Source organism: Colossoma macropomum, unplaced genomic scaffold (genome assembly GCF_904425465.1).
Source record: "Colossoma macropomum unplaced genomic scaffold, Colossoma_macropomum, whole genome shotgun sequence".
Lineage (NCBI taxonomy): Eukaryota > Metazoa > Chordata > Actinopteri > Characiformes > Serrasalmidae > Colossoma > Colossoma macropomum.
This window is the reverse complement of record NW_023494805.1, coordinates 25,211,732-25,228,878: the sequence shown is the minus strand read 5'-3', so window position 1 is coordinate 25,228,878 and position 17,147 is coordinate 25,211,732. Positions and strand designations below refer to the sequence as shown.

General features: G+C 37.8%; 1 protein-coding gene across 1 annotated transcript in view; it reads right to left on the bottom strand.

Annotated features, from left to right (window-relative positions):
• pcxb (pyruvate carboxylase b) overlaps positions 1 to 17,147 on the bottom strand; it is a 258,861-nt gene that overhangs the window by 178,605 nt on the left and 63,109 nt on the right. Inside the window, exon 9 of the mRNA XM_036597231.1 lies at positions 1,518 to 1,680. Within this exon, the coding sequence (XP_036453124.1) occupies positions 1,518 to 1,680 (163 nt within the window). The remainder of the gene's footprint in view (positions 1 to 1,517; positions 1,681 to 17,147) is intronic.

The window sequence follows — 17,147 nt, the reverse complement described above, 5'->3', positions numbered from 1 at the left end:
TAGGATTAGACGGTTCTATGATACTAGACAGTCTGGCGGGGTCTGGATGGTGCTTTTTAGTCTAATGGTTCTTGAACACCTACAAATAAGTCTCAGAAGGAAAAAGATAATGTGGGAGGAGAACTAAATCTTCGCAACACTAATGGTGTTTCCATGTGTTTTATAAATAATTTATTCTTCATCACGAAACACAAGTGTGCATGGAAAAGTCTACTTATTGACCCAAAGTGCACATCCAACTCTAACTTCACCAGTCAATCTTATTTCTATCTGGTTCAGGGCAGACATCAGAGTAGGATTTGAGTGATTAAACTCATCACACAAAATTCTGAATAATGTCAACAATGTTATATAACAGTGGTATAATTAAATCAAAAAGAAACTAAGGCTAATTATTTTTGAGAAATAATATTCTGATACATGCAATTTACTGTGAAGATGGAAAGTACCACACTAGCTAGGAGTCACAAGCAGTTTCAAAGAAAACAGCTTGCCATCAGTCAATAGCAGAATCGTAGGTGGGCTGTCAGAGGGAAAGTGCGTTTTCAAATAGAAGCGGTTGACAGGAGTGGAAATGATGCAGTATGGTTGTCTTGCTAACATGCAGCAACACGCTCAACTGCTGCTGTAAGGTTCATCAGTCACGGCTATGCAGACAGCTAGTTTTCCCCTCTTTACCTCTCCCGGCTTTGCTTAACTTGGCAAGAGCACTCCTCAAAAAAACAGTCTAGAAATCTCAACTGCTTAATGGTTTGTCCAAATAAAGTTATTTAGCCTTGAGGTGGGTGTGCATCTATATTAGTTTGAGGGGGAGAGACATAGAAAGAGAAGGGAAGACAGAAGGCTGCATGAAAAAGAGAATATATGGCAAGGCAGGAGATACTGTAAGACAGTTGGATGTTTGGCAACACCGCAAAAGGACCTTCACTGCAGTGTGGGACATAAAATTTGGAGCTCAGCTATGGATATATGTATGAGCCGAGAGGTACAGATCAGTTGCTATAGCCATGGCCTACTTCTAATTGTAATTTGGTCATTGTACTTGGTAGTCCAACATTTTTTTAGTGAAAATAATAAAAGTCTATCTTAAACCACATCAAACTAAAGGAGCTAGAATCCTATATTTTTTCCTTGTGTTTTTTTCCTGAGGAAAAACTAAAATTCATTTTTACATGACTATATCCCATCATCTTTGCTTGCTTGGAACTGATAAATGTAAATGACCTCTGTTCTGACTGGTTGACCTTTGTTGTGCTGCATTCAAAAAACTTCAGTTCAGGCTGAAACTAAACTATTATAGTCTAAATGGATGGACAGATGTAAATGCATTCATTTTGTGACATCACAAAAATAAAGAACTGACAACAGGTTGTTTTGCAGCTTAGTTGTGTATGGACTGGAAAGTGAAAAGTACACTCTAAAACTGATAAAGTGTGCATTCTTTACATATCATGCAGATCTAGTTTTGAGGTGGATGGTATCACTACTGCAACTGTTTGACTTTCAGACAGGCATACCTCTATACGGCCGGTGTCTGGCTGGAAGCCACGAGCAGGGTCCTCAGTGGTGACTCGGCACTGGATGGCGCAGCCGTTAATCTTGATCTTGTCCTGTTTGAGCCCGAGCTCAGGAAGACTCCGGCCTTCACACACGCGTAGCTGAGCGTGAACCAGATCCACACTGAAAAACACAGAGAGTTGGGGGAAGACAGGTGGTTATTTAAATCAAAGTCAAAAGTTAAGCAGAGTCAAGCACACTGTGCCTCTATCCATATACAAGTGCACAAAACAACTGCAAAAACACCATGTACAAGAGACCAAGACACAGACTACACACAGGGTGAACTAAGCAGGAGTGGGACATAAGCAAAATCAGTGTTTAAGACACTTAGAAGCAGAGCTATCAAAATAGAACGCATTTAAAAGAGAAGCAGACTAAAGAGGCTTGTAAGGCCGTCTCTGAAAATGGTCTTAAACACAACTGACTTAGCAGTTATGACTATGTCTGAGCAACCGACCCCAGGAGTTCAACCTCTAACCACGGCCAAACCCGTGAGGCAAAGCAAAAGAAAACAAGTGCCGCATAAAAAGCATTCTTGGAGTAATTATTAATGCAAGTTACATCTGATTGGCTCCTGTCATTCAAAGAGCAATACAGAATGAAACTTCACTTGATGTCCCACCTTTGCTGAAATTACTACAACTAAAAAACAGCAGTGCAGTACAATACATGAAATTACAATACAATAAGTAGACAACAGTGCAAAACTAGGCCCAAAGCACAACAATAAATATCATACAATAAATATGCAGGGCATATGAGACACAAAATGTATACAGATATGAGTAGTGCTTGACATTTTATAGTTTTTGGGGTAGTACAACTGAAGACTACATCAGTTATCAGCTTTATTCTTATGTTTTGACTCCTTTTTTTATGAAAAGGCTAACTACACAGTTTATCAGCACCAGATAATTCCCTTTGTGAGCTACCATCTATTTCTACAGAGACACTGAGAATTAATCAGAAAAGAATAAGGCAGAGGCTGAATTAACATGGGTTTTAAATCTGTCCTACCCAAAATTTATCCTCTGATAATTCATCCAATTAAGCAATTTCAGGCTTGATTAGTCCATAAAGTCATTTAAAATTAGATCAAATAGCTTGTAGGCCAAACAGACCAAATACTCTTGGTGCAAAAGCAATTCATTTGTGGAAATACTATCTTAGGAAATAGCTTCCAATACAGTTGGAACACGAGTGAAATCAGCTAATTGAACTGACAGTTATGGTAATTCTCTGACAAAGAGTTTTAACCAAGTCGATGAAGCACTTTAAGCTCTAGCCCATGGGAAAGAGTAAGCATGCATGAGGAAGTCAGTGTGTGAGTGAGAGAGAGTGAGGGGAAAAGGGAGAATGGGCCAAAAACATGTAAAGTTTAAAAATGCATTGCATATTCATGGGTATAAGTAAGACATACAGTTGAGACATGACATTACGTGCTATGACATTACGCTAAAACACCACCAGGAGAGCTAATGACTTGGCTAGCATACACCTGCTAAAATGCCATTTGCCTTAGACTTGCAATTAAGGTGAAAATATCTGTACAAATCCTATGTGAATACAAGCATAGAGCAGTCACCTATGTACATTCACATGATACTGTTTTGGCTGTTTGCTAATGGGAGTGACCTTTGGAAAAGCTGCTACATTTAGCAGTGTGGCTCCAATTTGCCAGGTTCATCCAAGTAATGACAGTCCTATTGTGACTAAAGCAGATAAGTGCGTGTATTTAAGAAACATACCCTTGGTCTCAAATCAGATTTTCATAGGGCAGTATCAGCTCAAACTGAACACTAATGTCTTGCTCTAAACCAAAATGACAAATTACCACACAGTAGCTCACTGAATTGCGCTTATTAGGGCTGCACAACATGGACACAAAATGCCATGCTCGATAAAGCTGTTGGAAATCAAGATTACAAAAGCACCACTCACTATTGTGCACAATAAAAATAATGAGATACTAATAGCTATTTACATCAGCAATCACATTTGTTGTACATTGTAAGACTTTTCTGAAGAAGTTTTTTAAAAAAAAAGCCTACAAAATAAAAAAAATGTTTTAATTCCTTTATAAAAGGTCATTATGATGATGCAGGTTTGTTGTAACAGTAGCCATTACTGCTTCACACATCTAACACACAGCTCTGGGATTAAGTATAGTCATCACACTTGAAGCATTTTTAAGGCTATTTTGTAACACAAGTTAAGGAGTATTTTTTGAGCTGTGCATGTATGTGTTTCTATAATTTGATATGTTACTTGCTCCACATTCTTCTAATGCTACATTCCTACATTCATACACTGGTTGCACTAATAGTGGCTAATACACTGCGGAAATACCTAAATAAGTGATCATTTGCAACTGAGTACTAAACATCGCTCAGTCGTCCACTGTGGAATTGAGACTGTAGCAGATTAGTAAAGGACTCCATGGATACGTCAAACGCTGCATAAGAACACAAAGTAAAACAAGCAACAGTGTTAGCTGGGATAAAGCCCTGAATCTTTGGTGGAAGCAATAGCTGGTTAAGATTTCCCCACTGTGTTCTATGTGAGGGGAAAAAATGGGTGAATTTATAGCCGTTACAGATACAGGTGCTTAAAAAACGGATGGCGATTTGTGATGCAACTACTGTGCAATGACATGCAGACCAAGGGCAAATGAAGCATGCGGCACGCGTACACACACACACACGTGTATATATATATATATATATATATATATATATATACACAGAACATGACCCAACATTAACTTTAAACAAAGAAAATGCAATGGTAATGCACATTATCTGAAGAGTTGAAAGAAAGAAAGAAAATGGAAAAAAAAGAAAGAAAAAACAAGCTGGTACAATTAGAATAGGCCATGGTTTTGGTGAGGTGATGTATAAACGCACATGAAAGCTCACAAATTTTAGAGAAAATTCTGGATATATTTATTTAACCAAACTGAGACAAAATTGTACATTTATAAGGCAAACCTTACGAGGTGCAATTTGGATTAATACTCATAAAAAAAAATTAATAATTAAAAAAAAACTGAAAAAATCCCAAATTTAGCAACATCTCAAATGTTAAGAAATGACCATATCTACTAGGGGAATAAAACAAATGCAGTACCATATATTCTTGCCTAGCACTTCAAGAATGAAACTGCATGTATTGCATGCAAGATTAAGAGTATGCATACACATTTGCACATACACATAAATACACCTAACCATTGTGCTACTACTATTAAATCTATTAGTCCATTTTCCAGCATCTTACTGTTTTTCTATCATTTTTCCCTCCAGCTGCAATATTGATATGTTTAATGTACAATCTGAACACTTTCCCTTTTTACAGTTTTACAATGGCTCTAAATTGTTCAATTTGTTATCTTATTATTCTTTCATTTTCCCAAACTTTGTAACTCAAGCTTTGGGAAAACAAATGCTACATTATTTGTCATGCCAATAAAGCAACCTGAAGTGAAGCGAGAAAGAAAGAGACAGAGAGAAATGAAGACAAATATTAAATTTCAGAGCATTTTGGTGTTCGGTGCTGACACGGAGAGCTGTAACCAGCAATGTAAGTTACGGAAGCATGTGGTTTGTGCACCTTAAAGTAGCTGACAGAAGCAGTATTCTGGCAGGGGAAGGACATATGTAGGAGGCTAATCGGCATGGAGGAGTCACTCATAATACTAATATACATAATAATCATTTTTGTGTTTATCACGGTATTCACAAGGCACATCACACCAGTAATCACCTTCCACTCTTAGTAAAACATGGGCAGTATCTATCATTTGTGTCTGGTAGCCAGGGCAAAAGACAGCGCACTAGTATCCAACCACCTTTATTTAACTTTCACCTGAATATTGATGATGCAGTTTTTAAATGACAAGGTGTTATCAAGGCATACACCAAGCCAAGGACACCGCTGTATGCTCAAGCAGTCTGAATTAAAGATGAAAATGCAGATATGAAGAAAAAGCACAGAATGTCACCTTTTACTAGTGACAGGACTTCTGGCCCTGTGTGTTTTATTGTTTTAGAGAAACAGTGCTATTTACTTCCTCCCAGGAAGGATGGATTCATTTCAAGGAGTATTATAAAATGGATATTTCCAGTTTGAAAATCTGATTTATGAGCCAAATTTGAAGGTTTTGTAAAATGCTCCATATACATATGATCTCACACATCAATCGAATTCAGTATTAATGCCAAGTTATTGATCTTTGACTTATGTTGCTTGCCAACTGTAGCCTACTGGTAATGTGCGATACTGCTTAGCGGAAAGGTCTACCGAGATTCTTATTAATAACAAAAAATTATTTATTCAGCATTGGTTTATTTGATTGCATTTGTCATGGTTTTATAAACAGTGCTTTCTGTTGTCCACAAGTGTGTTTATATGCAGTCATATGCAAAAGTTTGAATAACCCCAGTCAAATTATATATATATATATATATATAAATATATTAGGTGAAAATAGCATCCTCTACAACTTAAATATGGCATTTTTCTGTATATTTTAGTGCACAGTTTCAATTTTTACTGATATTCTCCCAATATGTTCAATTCATCAAATAACCAGCAGAAGTGTGTTCTCTGTTGAGCACATGTACTTATTTTCTCTTACAATATCACATATTGCATATGACAGTATATAGTCAACTTAGGACAGCAATGATCATTTCAACACACCAGCCATACTATTCGGCGTGGTACCGGCAAAACTGTTTTGTGAAATATGAAACAAAGAGGAAATAAGTAAATACATCACTATACAAAACTAAAACACTACTGCATGAGAGCTCAGCTGTGTGAAGTGTGAAATAATACTTCACTTACATCACTGAAAAGCAAATCACTTGCTTCATAAAAGTGTGGCTGCTGTGGGAGCACGCTGCTAAAACGCAGCAAGTTTAGCCATCCAGACTAAAAGTGGATGCAGAGTTTTAGGCTAATTTTGAGTTCCAATGAAACACAGGCGATCTAACCTAAAGTGTTTAGCATCTGCTGTGTAGCATGACAATGGGAGTGACAAATGACGAAAAACTTTGTGCCGCAACTCAACAAGCTGAAATCTGGAAATTTTCGTTTTATTTGCATGACCTTGCAAACCCTACCCCCACCCCCTTATGGTAGCGCTGACAATCGCAAAGAAAAAAAAATAAATAAATCAACCACAACTGATGAATTTGGCTTTGCTGGCAGTGAGGACAAGGTGAAAGTCTGAATATCCTGTAAACAGCTTATCTGTTTTTAACACAGGCCTTTTAGCAACCATCTGTGCACTTGACCAGGGCAGGACTTTAAGCAGTACTGAAGCATGGCACTGTTACAATCCCTCTTTTGGAAATGCCAAGCTAATAATCTCTGGTCTTTTGTCAGACACCAGCTAAAATACATGAAAACATAATGAAAGTATCGACCAAAAGTATTGCTTTCCAGCCTGATTTTTGATTAAGGTTACTTCTCCCATTACTCATCAGCAGGGTGAGAAGGATGAAGGGTGAGGGCAGACTTACTAATTACTCCATCAAAAAGAAAGCACAGTTCTCTTTGGAGAGTGATGGAAACACAGTTTGAGAAACTTTTATTTTTCAAGAAAGCAGATCTACTGCCAAGCACTGTAAATATTTGCTCAGCAGGGAGTGCATGTGTGTGCCTGTTTGTATGCCAACCTACTTCAGCAACCGGATTCCACTTTTTTTTTCTGAACTAGTCTTCATTTTGCTGCCAGGGAGTTACAACTTCATGAACACAAGGATGAGTACTGAATATTGCGGGACATTGTTGCCATAAAAATCAGTGCTATCGAGAAAACTTAACTTGCTTGAGGACTCCGTAGTCATTAAGGATTTGAGTGCGAGCCATTAGGAAAGTATCGCTTTGAAACAAAAAACTCAGTTTCTCACTATTTAATTGTGCATATCCTCTTTTAACATTAGCCTGGAACCCCAGCACACACATACACACACATAGGCTAACATCTATGGGTCTACCTGAGCCAATGAATCCAAGTTGCTCTTTTCTCTACTTTATCTGCATTATTATAATAACAAACTGTCAGTATTACAACCCACCACAGTAGACCACTGTAATATCACTAGAGTAAGCCACATTAATATTGCAGTCTATTATAGCAAACTGCAGTAATATTACTACATTAGGCTACAGTAGCATTGGAACCTGTTTTAACAGACTACATTAATATTACTATAGTAGGTTACAGTAATATTACAATCTATTATAGCAAACTTCAGGAATATTGCTACAGTAGGCTACAATAGCATTGCAACATATTTTAGCAGACTACGTTAATATTACTATTAGGGGTGCGGGAAAAAATCGATTCTTAGATACATCACGATGCGGACGTGAACGATTCTGAATCGATTCACAAATGTCAAAAATTGATGTAAATATTTAATTTATAACGTAATGTTGACGGAACGCAAAAGGCGGAACTTGGAAGTGCAGCGCCCGGACAGTCTGTGACGGCACATAACAAAACCACAACTGGATGAAGCCAACCACCGCTTCTTTTCGAACTGCCGCTCACGCAACATCACTGGACAGCCGAACACGCTCGGAGGAAAGCGCCAACCGCCAGACCTGTTACGTCAGCTAACAGACGCCTGCGCTGACTAGCATCGCGCTGAGTGATGGGGGGAGAAGGAGGGGCCATCCTACCCACCCAGAGTGAGCGAGGCCAATTGTGCTCTCTTGGACTCCCGGCTACGGATGGCTGTAGAATCACTAGGGATCAAACTCGCGGTGTCCTGATGATAGGGCCAACGCTTAGACGGTTGCGCCACTCGGGAGCCCAGCTTTGCCACTTTTTAGTGTGTGACAGTCTCTCGTAGCAGATTTAACGTACCAGGAAACCAAATGCGAATAATGCATCGCTGCTATGTGACCTGCAGTCTGCACGCCGGTTCTCAGTCGTTGCGAAACAGGGCTTTCGCGCTATGTTGCACACGACCCGTCTCAAAGATATTTTACTGACACAACGATCCCCCCGTCTCTACAACGAGACCAAAACTGAAAATCACTAAAGAAAACAGGTTGAATAGCTGTAACATGTGCTGCGTGGACATCCATCACCACTGGATCTTACTTCACCGTAACTGCGCATTTTATCGCAGATGAGTAGCAACAGTTTCTCGTGCTCCAAACAAGAGCACTGAATGAGAGCCGTCCAGTTCACTTGCCACATCACTTCCATTTGTTTTATTAAAAAAAGATATTGGAAGTAAATTCATTATGGATCATGACAAATACTTTTAAAAGTACCAAGTCACTTTAAATAACAATAACACTGAGTTACTTTAAAATGTATATTGTCTCTATATTCTGTGTATATTTTGTGCATATTTAACATTTCAGTTGATTTTTCTTGTATTTTTATGTTTACACATCGCAGCCCTCTGAATGGTAATCGAATCGTGAGGTGCCTAGAGATTCCCACCCCTAATTACTATAGTAGGTTACAGTAATATTACAGTCTATTATAGCAAACTGCAGGAATATTACTATAGTAGGCTACAGTAGCATTGCAATCCACTTTAGGAGACTACAGTAGGCTACAGTACTATTGCAGTATATCAAACTGCAGGAATATTACTATGGTAGGCTACAGTAGCATTGCAATCTATTTTAAGACCCAACAGTAAAGTAATATTACAGCCTATTATACTAGGCTACAGTAATATTACTACAGTAGGTTAAAGTAGTATTGCAGTCTATTAGTACACAGTAGTGCAGTATATAGTCTACAGTAGTATTACTAATATAGTAGACTATAAGATTATTTTAGGCTGTGAGAGAAATATATAGTAGAGGACACATAAATGCACACACTGAAAATCAGACACAAACACACAAGCATATGACAAGCAAACAGCATTCCTAGAAAGGAAACAAAGAAAAAAAGAACACACATTAAGTGACATAAGCACACACAACAGGATAGTAGGGCAACATAGCACAAACACGCACACACACATACAGACACCCCCTTCCTTCACCCCGGTCCCACTTTCCCCACAACATCAATATTCCATTTTCAAACAGAGTCTTAATTCATTTCTGTATCCGTCTTAGGGCTGGAGGAATAGAGAGAGAAGAGAGGGGGTGGGACGAGAAAAAGAAAGGTGTAGAATATCTAATGTCTTCTATGCCAAAAAAGAGAAGTGAGACTGGAGACAGAAAAAAGAGCAAAAGGTGTGAGAGAGACGGGGGAGGGAGGAAAGACAGAATGAGAGAGAGAGAGAGAGAGAGAGAGAGAGAGGTTGAGAAGGACAGACAGAATAAAAGTGAGAGACAGAAGAGACAGAAGAAAAAGGCAGATGAAAGAAAGAGAGAGAGAAATAGATAGAAGAAAGAGAAGAAAGGAAAAGTGAGAGTGAGAAAGACAGACAGAGAAATGGGTTGAGAGCGAGAGAGAGAGAGAGAGCGAGAGATCCATGAGTACAGGGATTAGTAATAATGTTATTGTGCTGGAAAATCCTATTATGTTGATCACACTGAACACAATGGAAAATGAGAGGAATCAAGAGAACTGCTTAAAAAAATAAACTGAAAAAGATCTGTGCTTATTTTGGATTCTGTTTTCACACTGTGAATGAGTGGAGGTGGTGACTCTGATCAGGGGTCCAGGGGAAGGGTCGATGGCGTTAGAAGGATCATGGAGGAAAGGAGTCATTCAATACTGACCACAGTTCAGCTCCAAATGTGCTGATGGGAGCTCACGACTAACACTAGGGTGACCTTCAATGGTCCTTTCACACACACGCGCGCACACACAGACATGTTCTGAAAGCACTTCAAAGACAAAGTTTCTCCTATTAACTTTAGCAAATTGTATTAGAATCAGGTCCTATTAGCGATGCTTTTAACTGTCATAAGCAAGTCACTACTGTGACAAGACCAATGATCAGTATAATCCTTTGCTTCATGAGCTTAACATGATTAACTTCAGCTAAGATCACAGTGTGACCTACCTCTCTCTCGCTTACAGATACTCTCATTTATACATATCTATATTGATATAAAAAGAACATTATGTGTCACTCTGTACTGACATAAAAAAAACTTGATGCTTCATTCTGTGATAAGCTATTAAAATTTTTCATGCATTACTACACATTGAAATGCATTATATATCTACTTTGAGACTTGATGCTTTACTCTATACTGACAGAATAAAATCCATACACTAAAAATTGATGCACTTAATTCACTTGTTTCAGATGTATATATCATTCTCACATAAATAAAATATATCAAATCAAACAATTAGCCTCAAAAATAAGAGAACTGAAAGACAAAACTGTGTTGATCTGGGAAAATGGGGGAAAAAGCCCCCCAAAGCTAATTCTAGTTAATGGTTGCTACAGCTAGTATGTAACGTAAGCGAAACTCTAGTGAATCATTTTGAGTCATCATCATCAAAATCTTACTAAATAACATTTGCAGTAATATGCTAAAGGAGGCCTTTTGCTCAGTGTCTGAGGCACTTCTAATCCCAATTTTGCGTTAAAAAATCCTTTAAAACTTGTTGTCTGCACAATCCTATCACAAGACATGTTTAACTAGTTTTCTTGTACAGCTGAACATAAATGCATAGACCACGATCATCCAATGATAAAACAACATCAACTGACCCTAAAACTTTCTGGTTCAATCAATTCCTGGAATGTGGTCATCAAGATGAAAGTTCTGAATAAATTAAACCACATTCATTCAGTAAAGTGTATGCATGATGAGTTATTATAAACATCCAGCAAAGGGTGAAAGAAAAAAAAAGACTAAAACTTAATCGAACATGGCATTTAAAAAAAAAACAAAAAAACAACAACACGCTTATTAGACCTGTTTAGGAATGGTCATCATATTCTGATTAGCACACATGATTGACATCTCAGAGTCCAAGGTTCCCAGAACAAATGACTGGACATTTCTGCAAAGTCAGTTATGCTTGCTAAGTTAGCTTCTGTTGGTCATTTGCTTTCTCGCTGTACGTTTTTCCAAATTAAACAGAAAGAAGGACATCACTGGAGAACAGTTTTGTTAAAGCTATGTGGGTGAAACAGCCTACATTGACCTTATGACTAGTGAGGATACTGCTTAAATATGCACTATCAAAGAAATGAACTGGCAAATCAAAAGAAGGGAATGTTGGCAAAAAACAACTTCAGTATTCAAGATTCTTTGTCATTGCACAGGGTACAACGCAACTGGGAAGCAATTCTAACGGTGCATAAACAAAAAGAGATTAAACTAGGAATAAAGCAAAAAATAGGCTGATGTACAATATAAATGCAAGAAAAAGACTATATAATCTAAAGTTATTTAAAAAGTAAAAATTTTAAATAAAATTACAAAAGTAAAGTAAGTAAAATAAAGAGGGTGGATATAAAAGAATGTAGCAGCTATGGTATTGCACATGAGAGTATTGCAGGTGTGCAGTTTAATAAAAAAGTGCGGTCATTTACTGGGCACTGGAGAGTGATTGACAGGATATACTTTGTACACTGTGTGCCCACAAGAGCAAGATTAACCTACTTAGAGAGAAAACATGGATTTAGGTTCCCTTGGGCTTTAAAATATATCTAAGTATATTTAAAAGCATGTGTCTATGTATTAATATGGTCTGCAACAGTCATTTATTCCATTCATTTCTTTGTTGATTCCTAAAAAGAGAAATCAGGATCATCCTAAACTTGTCTGAGCCTTTCTGTCTTATCATTTGGTCTGATGACTGTTGGTAGAAAGCTATGATACGTTACTGAAAAAGATCAGTGTGTAGCTCAATACAGTAGAAACACTAAAACAGCACTGTAGATTATGCAGAGTTAAGTCATGACAGAATGGCAGGATCTTTTAGACAGCAGACAGTAACAGAATAATAGAATTAGCCTTTCTGATCTTTTGCAGACTTCTGAAATCCCCTCAGTACTGTTATCCCACCAGAGAGGGATAAATAAGGTTAGCACACCCAAAACAACACTCTGATAAAACATGCCACGCGTGCAAACATCAAAGCGCCTTAGTTTCCTTAGGAAGCGGAGACTGCTTTCTTGAAAACGCTTTGAATTCTCTTTACTCCGCTTATCATTAATAACAACTGCCTAGACATAATCTTTTCAATCTCTTCCTCATTAATTTTTACAGTTAATAATATTTGCTTCCACTTTGAAATCTACAACTTCTTCAAATTGAAATGCTAATGTTAAGATTAAGGAGATTCTTAGAACATGTCATAAGAATCAATCAGTGATGTTCTGATGTATTATGCATCATCTACAGACTTTAACCAAACAGAAATGTGATCTGGAAGTACAGAAGACTGCACATGTCTACACCCCAGTAAAGCAATGGCACTAGTGACCATATTTGAAAGACACACATTAGTCACTGAAGTGTGTAATATGCTCCCTTTACCACTGCATTAGCTCTACCCTTCGTCTAACGACAGAATTTGCTGTGGTGGATCATCTGCTACTAGTGCGTAGATTCAGCTCTATTGGATTAGAACAAACTGCCTGCAACTGATACCGCAACACTCTCACTCATATGCTGCTGCTGCCAATGGCGTACATCATGCAGATCAGTAAAGGAATATTATACGCTTCCATTCTAGGATTAACCTTATTTTTAGTACATACAAAGATATCTGATATATAAATGGAAAAGCTGGAAATTTCCTACAAGGGCACAGTATACTTATCATTGCTGGTGTGACAAAACATTGTGTCTCTGAAATGTGAGTGTTAAAAACATTCTTTACTACTCTAACAAACTATAATGTAACTAATGTTAATTAGGGCTGTCGAGTGATTGGATTTCAAACTCAATCAATCACTACTCAATTGTGATTAACTGCATTTGCCTTATATGCTCAAATCTGACCTCAAAGAAAGATTTCATTCAAAAAGCAGTGCATCTTGTAGCTGTATGAGTGGACAAAAGAAGCTTCATCAGAATGCATTCTCAATAATTCATTAAAATAATTTCCACAGACTGCAACTGAGTGTACATATCATATACACTGTCAATGGCTCCACCTCCTCTGTGACTGTTGTCACAACCTTGGCCATGATATATTCTGTAGTATTCCTTCGCTGTGCCTGCTGCCATTGTGTGTGCATTTCTAAAACAACCATGAAAAGCCAGGTGTAAACACTCCCAAGACGCACTGTGATCGGATTATGATCGGATCACTCAAACCACATTTGGAGATGGTCAGAAATGGAGCTTGACCACATTTTACACAGTGCAAAGAGAACCGGGTTTAAAACCACATGAGCGGAAAAGTGTCTGCTGAGTGCTGAGCAGCAGAGTGAGAGAATACACAAGTAAAAAGGCAAAAGCAAGAAAAGTAAAACAGAAACGACTAATGCGCCGATGTGTATGTGGGATAAGTACAATCTGATCTCATCTGGTCACACTGAGGACACAAAGTGTAAATGGAATCTACTGCAGGTATATCCTGACACAAGCTGGACATGAGACACATTAATGCAAAGTGTAAACAGGCTCTAAAGTGTGTGTTGCCATCTGTGCAGACCTGTGATTGGCCATATGGGGGCGCTCTTCCTTATATAAGAGGGTGTTAAGGAAACACCTGTGGAGACACCTCAGGGCTCTCTCCCCTCTAATGTTACCTCGAGGTAAACCCGTCCAGACAAACTCTGAATGCTTCACCACTTTTTTTTATTTTTTTAAGATTTTGTAAAACTCATGAAAGCTTTGTTAGACTTGGTGAAAAGTTGCTCTCTCCACCTGTCTGTGTCTTCCTCATCTGATGTCATGTTTATGCTAACTGTAAGGCACGCACGTACACCTCCCACTAACTTTCGGCTTAATGTTATTTCTGTGACACATGCACTCGCTTTTTTCATCCTGCCAGGATCTGCTTATTACAATTATGCGTTAGGCTGCAATAATAACTATGAATAAATTACTGTGAAAAATCCTGCTTAACAACCTGCGACACACGGACAGTATAACTTAAGATAACTTTGCCAACTTAAATGCCTGATGAACAAGTAAGCTAGCTTACAAATTACAAAACAATAGGGTAACATTATCAATGTTAAATATTTTCCCATGGTTGGCAGGTCTGCCCTAACGTAATTCACAATTTCCACATTCACCCCAGCCACATTTACCTTTGCAAAGTAGTTAAAAGCACTGCCCCCCTATGGAACCAGCTAGACAGAGTGAGGAAGGCGAACAAAAGGGATTTAAAAAAAAAACAAAAAAAAAACATTGTGTTGCTATCGATTTGTAGTCTCTTGAAATGACTGACATTACGCATTTGTCATTCCCGGAGAATGTACCCAGCAATATGATTGGTCGAACTCTTGTTCTCTAAACCAAAAAAATAGTCACATGGTTTTGATATGAGAGCAACATCAGGCTTCAGACAGAACAAATTTTACTACCTGAAAAAAATCATTATTTATTACTGATTGTTTTTGCATATTTGAATATTCAAATGTCCCTTTTAAAGAAACTGGAACATCTTGTTCACAGTGTCTGCTTTAAAAAAAACACCTAAACTGTCTTTAATCTTTATTTTCACCAGCTCAAATCTTCATTCTCAGACACACTGATACAAACTGCTAAAGTGTCGCATGTTCTTCTCAACAGCTCTGATTATTGTCTTTGACGGGTTATATTTCTCATCCCAATGAACACACACGCGCACACACACACTCCCTATGACTCAGAACACACTGAAGAGGGAGATAATAGGATAAGAATGAAATATGAGCAGATAAAAGAGAAAAATCTGAAGTAATAAATACAACATCAAAGAGATAAATGGGGCAGAGAGAGAGAGAGCGGGAGAGAGAGAGGGGTGAGAGAGCAAGAGGGGCGAGAGAGAGAGAGACTCTATTGATAGCACAAAATGGCAAAAATATATGTATTTGGTTAAAAATTCATTCAGATGTAGTGTTGTGTAGACACACCTCTTTAGGGAACTTTTCCTGGAAAAATTGCTTCAGAAGAAGTTAATTACAAAAAACATTACAAGCACCAACAGCTCCAAGACCTGCCAACTCCACCGATTTTAAAACTTCTGCATAATTAAACTGTTAATTGTAAACAAAGTCATTCAGAGTAGTTTGATGTGAAATGCTCCAATCCAGAGAAACGTGCCGAATTAGAATTAGTTCACAGTGATGGTGATAGGGAGCATAAGGAGAGTTTAATACCTCCAAAAGCACTCTCACAGAAAGTTATTGCATAAAATGGTTACAAATATGCTGCGTGTCATGGCAGCGACAGTACGCTTCAGATGCAGAACAAATTTTAAATCATTATTTATTATATAACATAATCAATCATTATTTATTGATTAATGTTTTTGCACACTAGAATATTCAAATGTCCCTTTTAAAATAAGTGGAACATCTTATTTACAGTGCCAGCTTAAAGACCCTGTTTAATGGTAGATTTCAAATAGTTAATAGTTAATAATAAAACTTTTTCATAGCGGAAAGTTACATGTAGGATGTAAGGAAAAATAGTACCTAATACTTAGTAAGATTAGCACCATTTTATCATTATCATTACATATAAAAACCCAGTGTAGGCTCACTGGTCATTTTGGATAGTGCATAAGATGGTCATATTTGCATTGTAGACATCGTGACCCGTTTCCCCATCACCACCACTGCAAAGAAATCTGACTAAGATTCTCTACAATGAACTGTTTCACAACAAACCACTCTGAATGAACTATGAATTATGTTACCATTTTGAAAAATCTGTGGAATTCCCCTTTAAGGGTCGTTCAACTGCTATATTTACAATTGAAGTTTATTAGTTGAGACCATGCAGCGTTGAGGGATTGGGACATCAGGAACAGAATTTGCCCAGAAATTACTGCCATCTAACACTTTTTGCTTTTCAAAGCAGAAAATGCCAGATTCTATTTATAAGCCACAACGATAAAGTACTTTAATATGCTTGATATTTCAAAACTATATCATTCGACTTTCAATAGGCTCTTTTTAAACTGGGCTTTAGGTAGCAAACTACTCTTCTAATCTGTTATACATAAATGCTGAGACAACTTCATTACTCAATTAGCGCTTGCTAGGTGGTAAGCTAAATGCTAAAACAACAAAAAGAAATGCAAAACATCAGTTCTAAGGCAAAGCTGCAAAGCAATTATCCACTAAATTTATATACGTCATGTTTAGTCTTTCCAAAACAAGTTACACAAAGTATGCATGGCTAGCTAATTAGCTCACTGAGGCTAACCTGCTAAGGGAGAGTGTCGACTCCTCACTGTACCCAATTCTCCTTGTCCTGCGAGTGTAATGTAGGTGTAACTCCTTTCCGAATGGGGGCATGAACTTGGGAAGGACATGTTTAAACCAGCACTGGTAGAGAGCTGAGGTCTCTGACATTACAAAATGGCCTAATCACCTTATAAAGGCCTAACACTATACAGTATCACCCTAGCAAGTTTTTATTCCCAAATTATACTGACACACTGCTGCTTCCTAATTAGATTTCACTCCCTTTTTATACCAACCTGGACAAAGACATTGTGG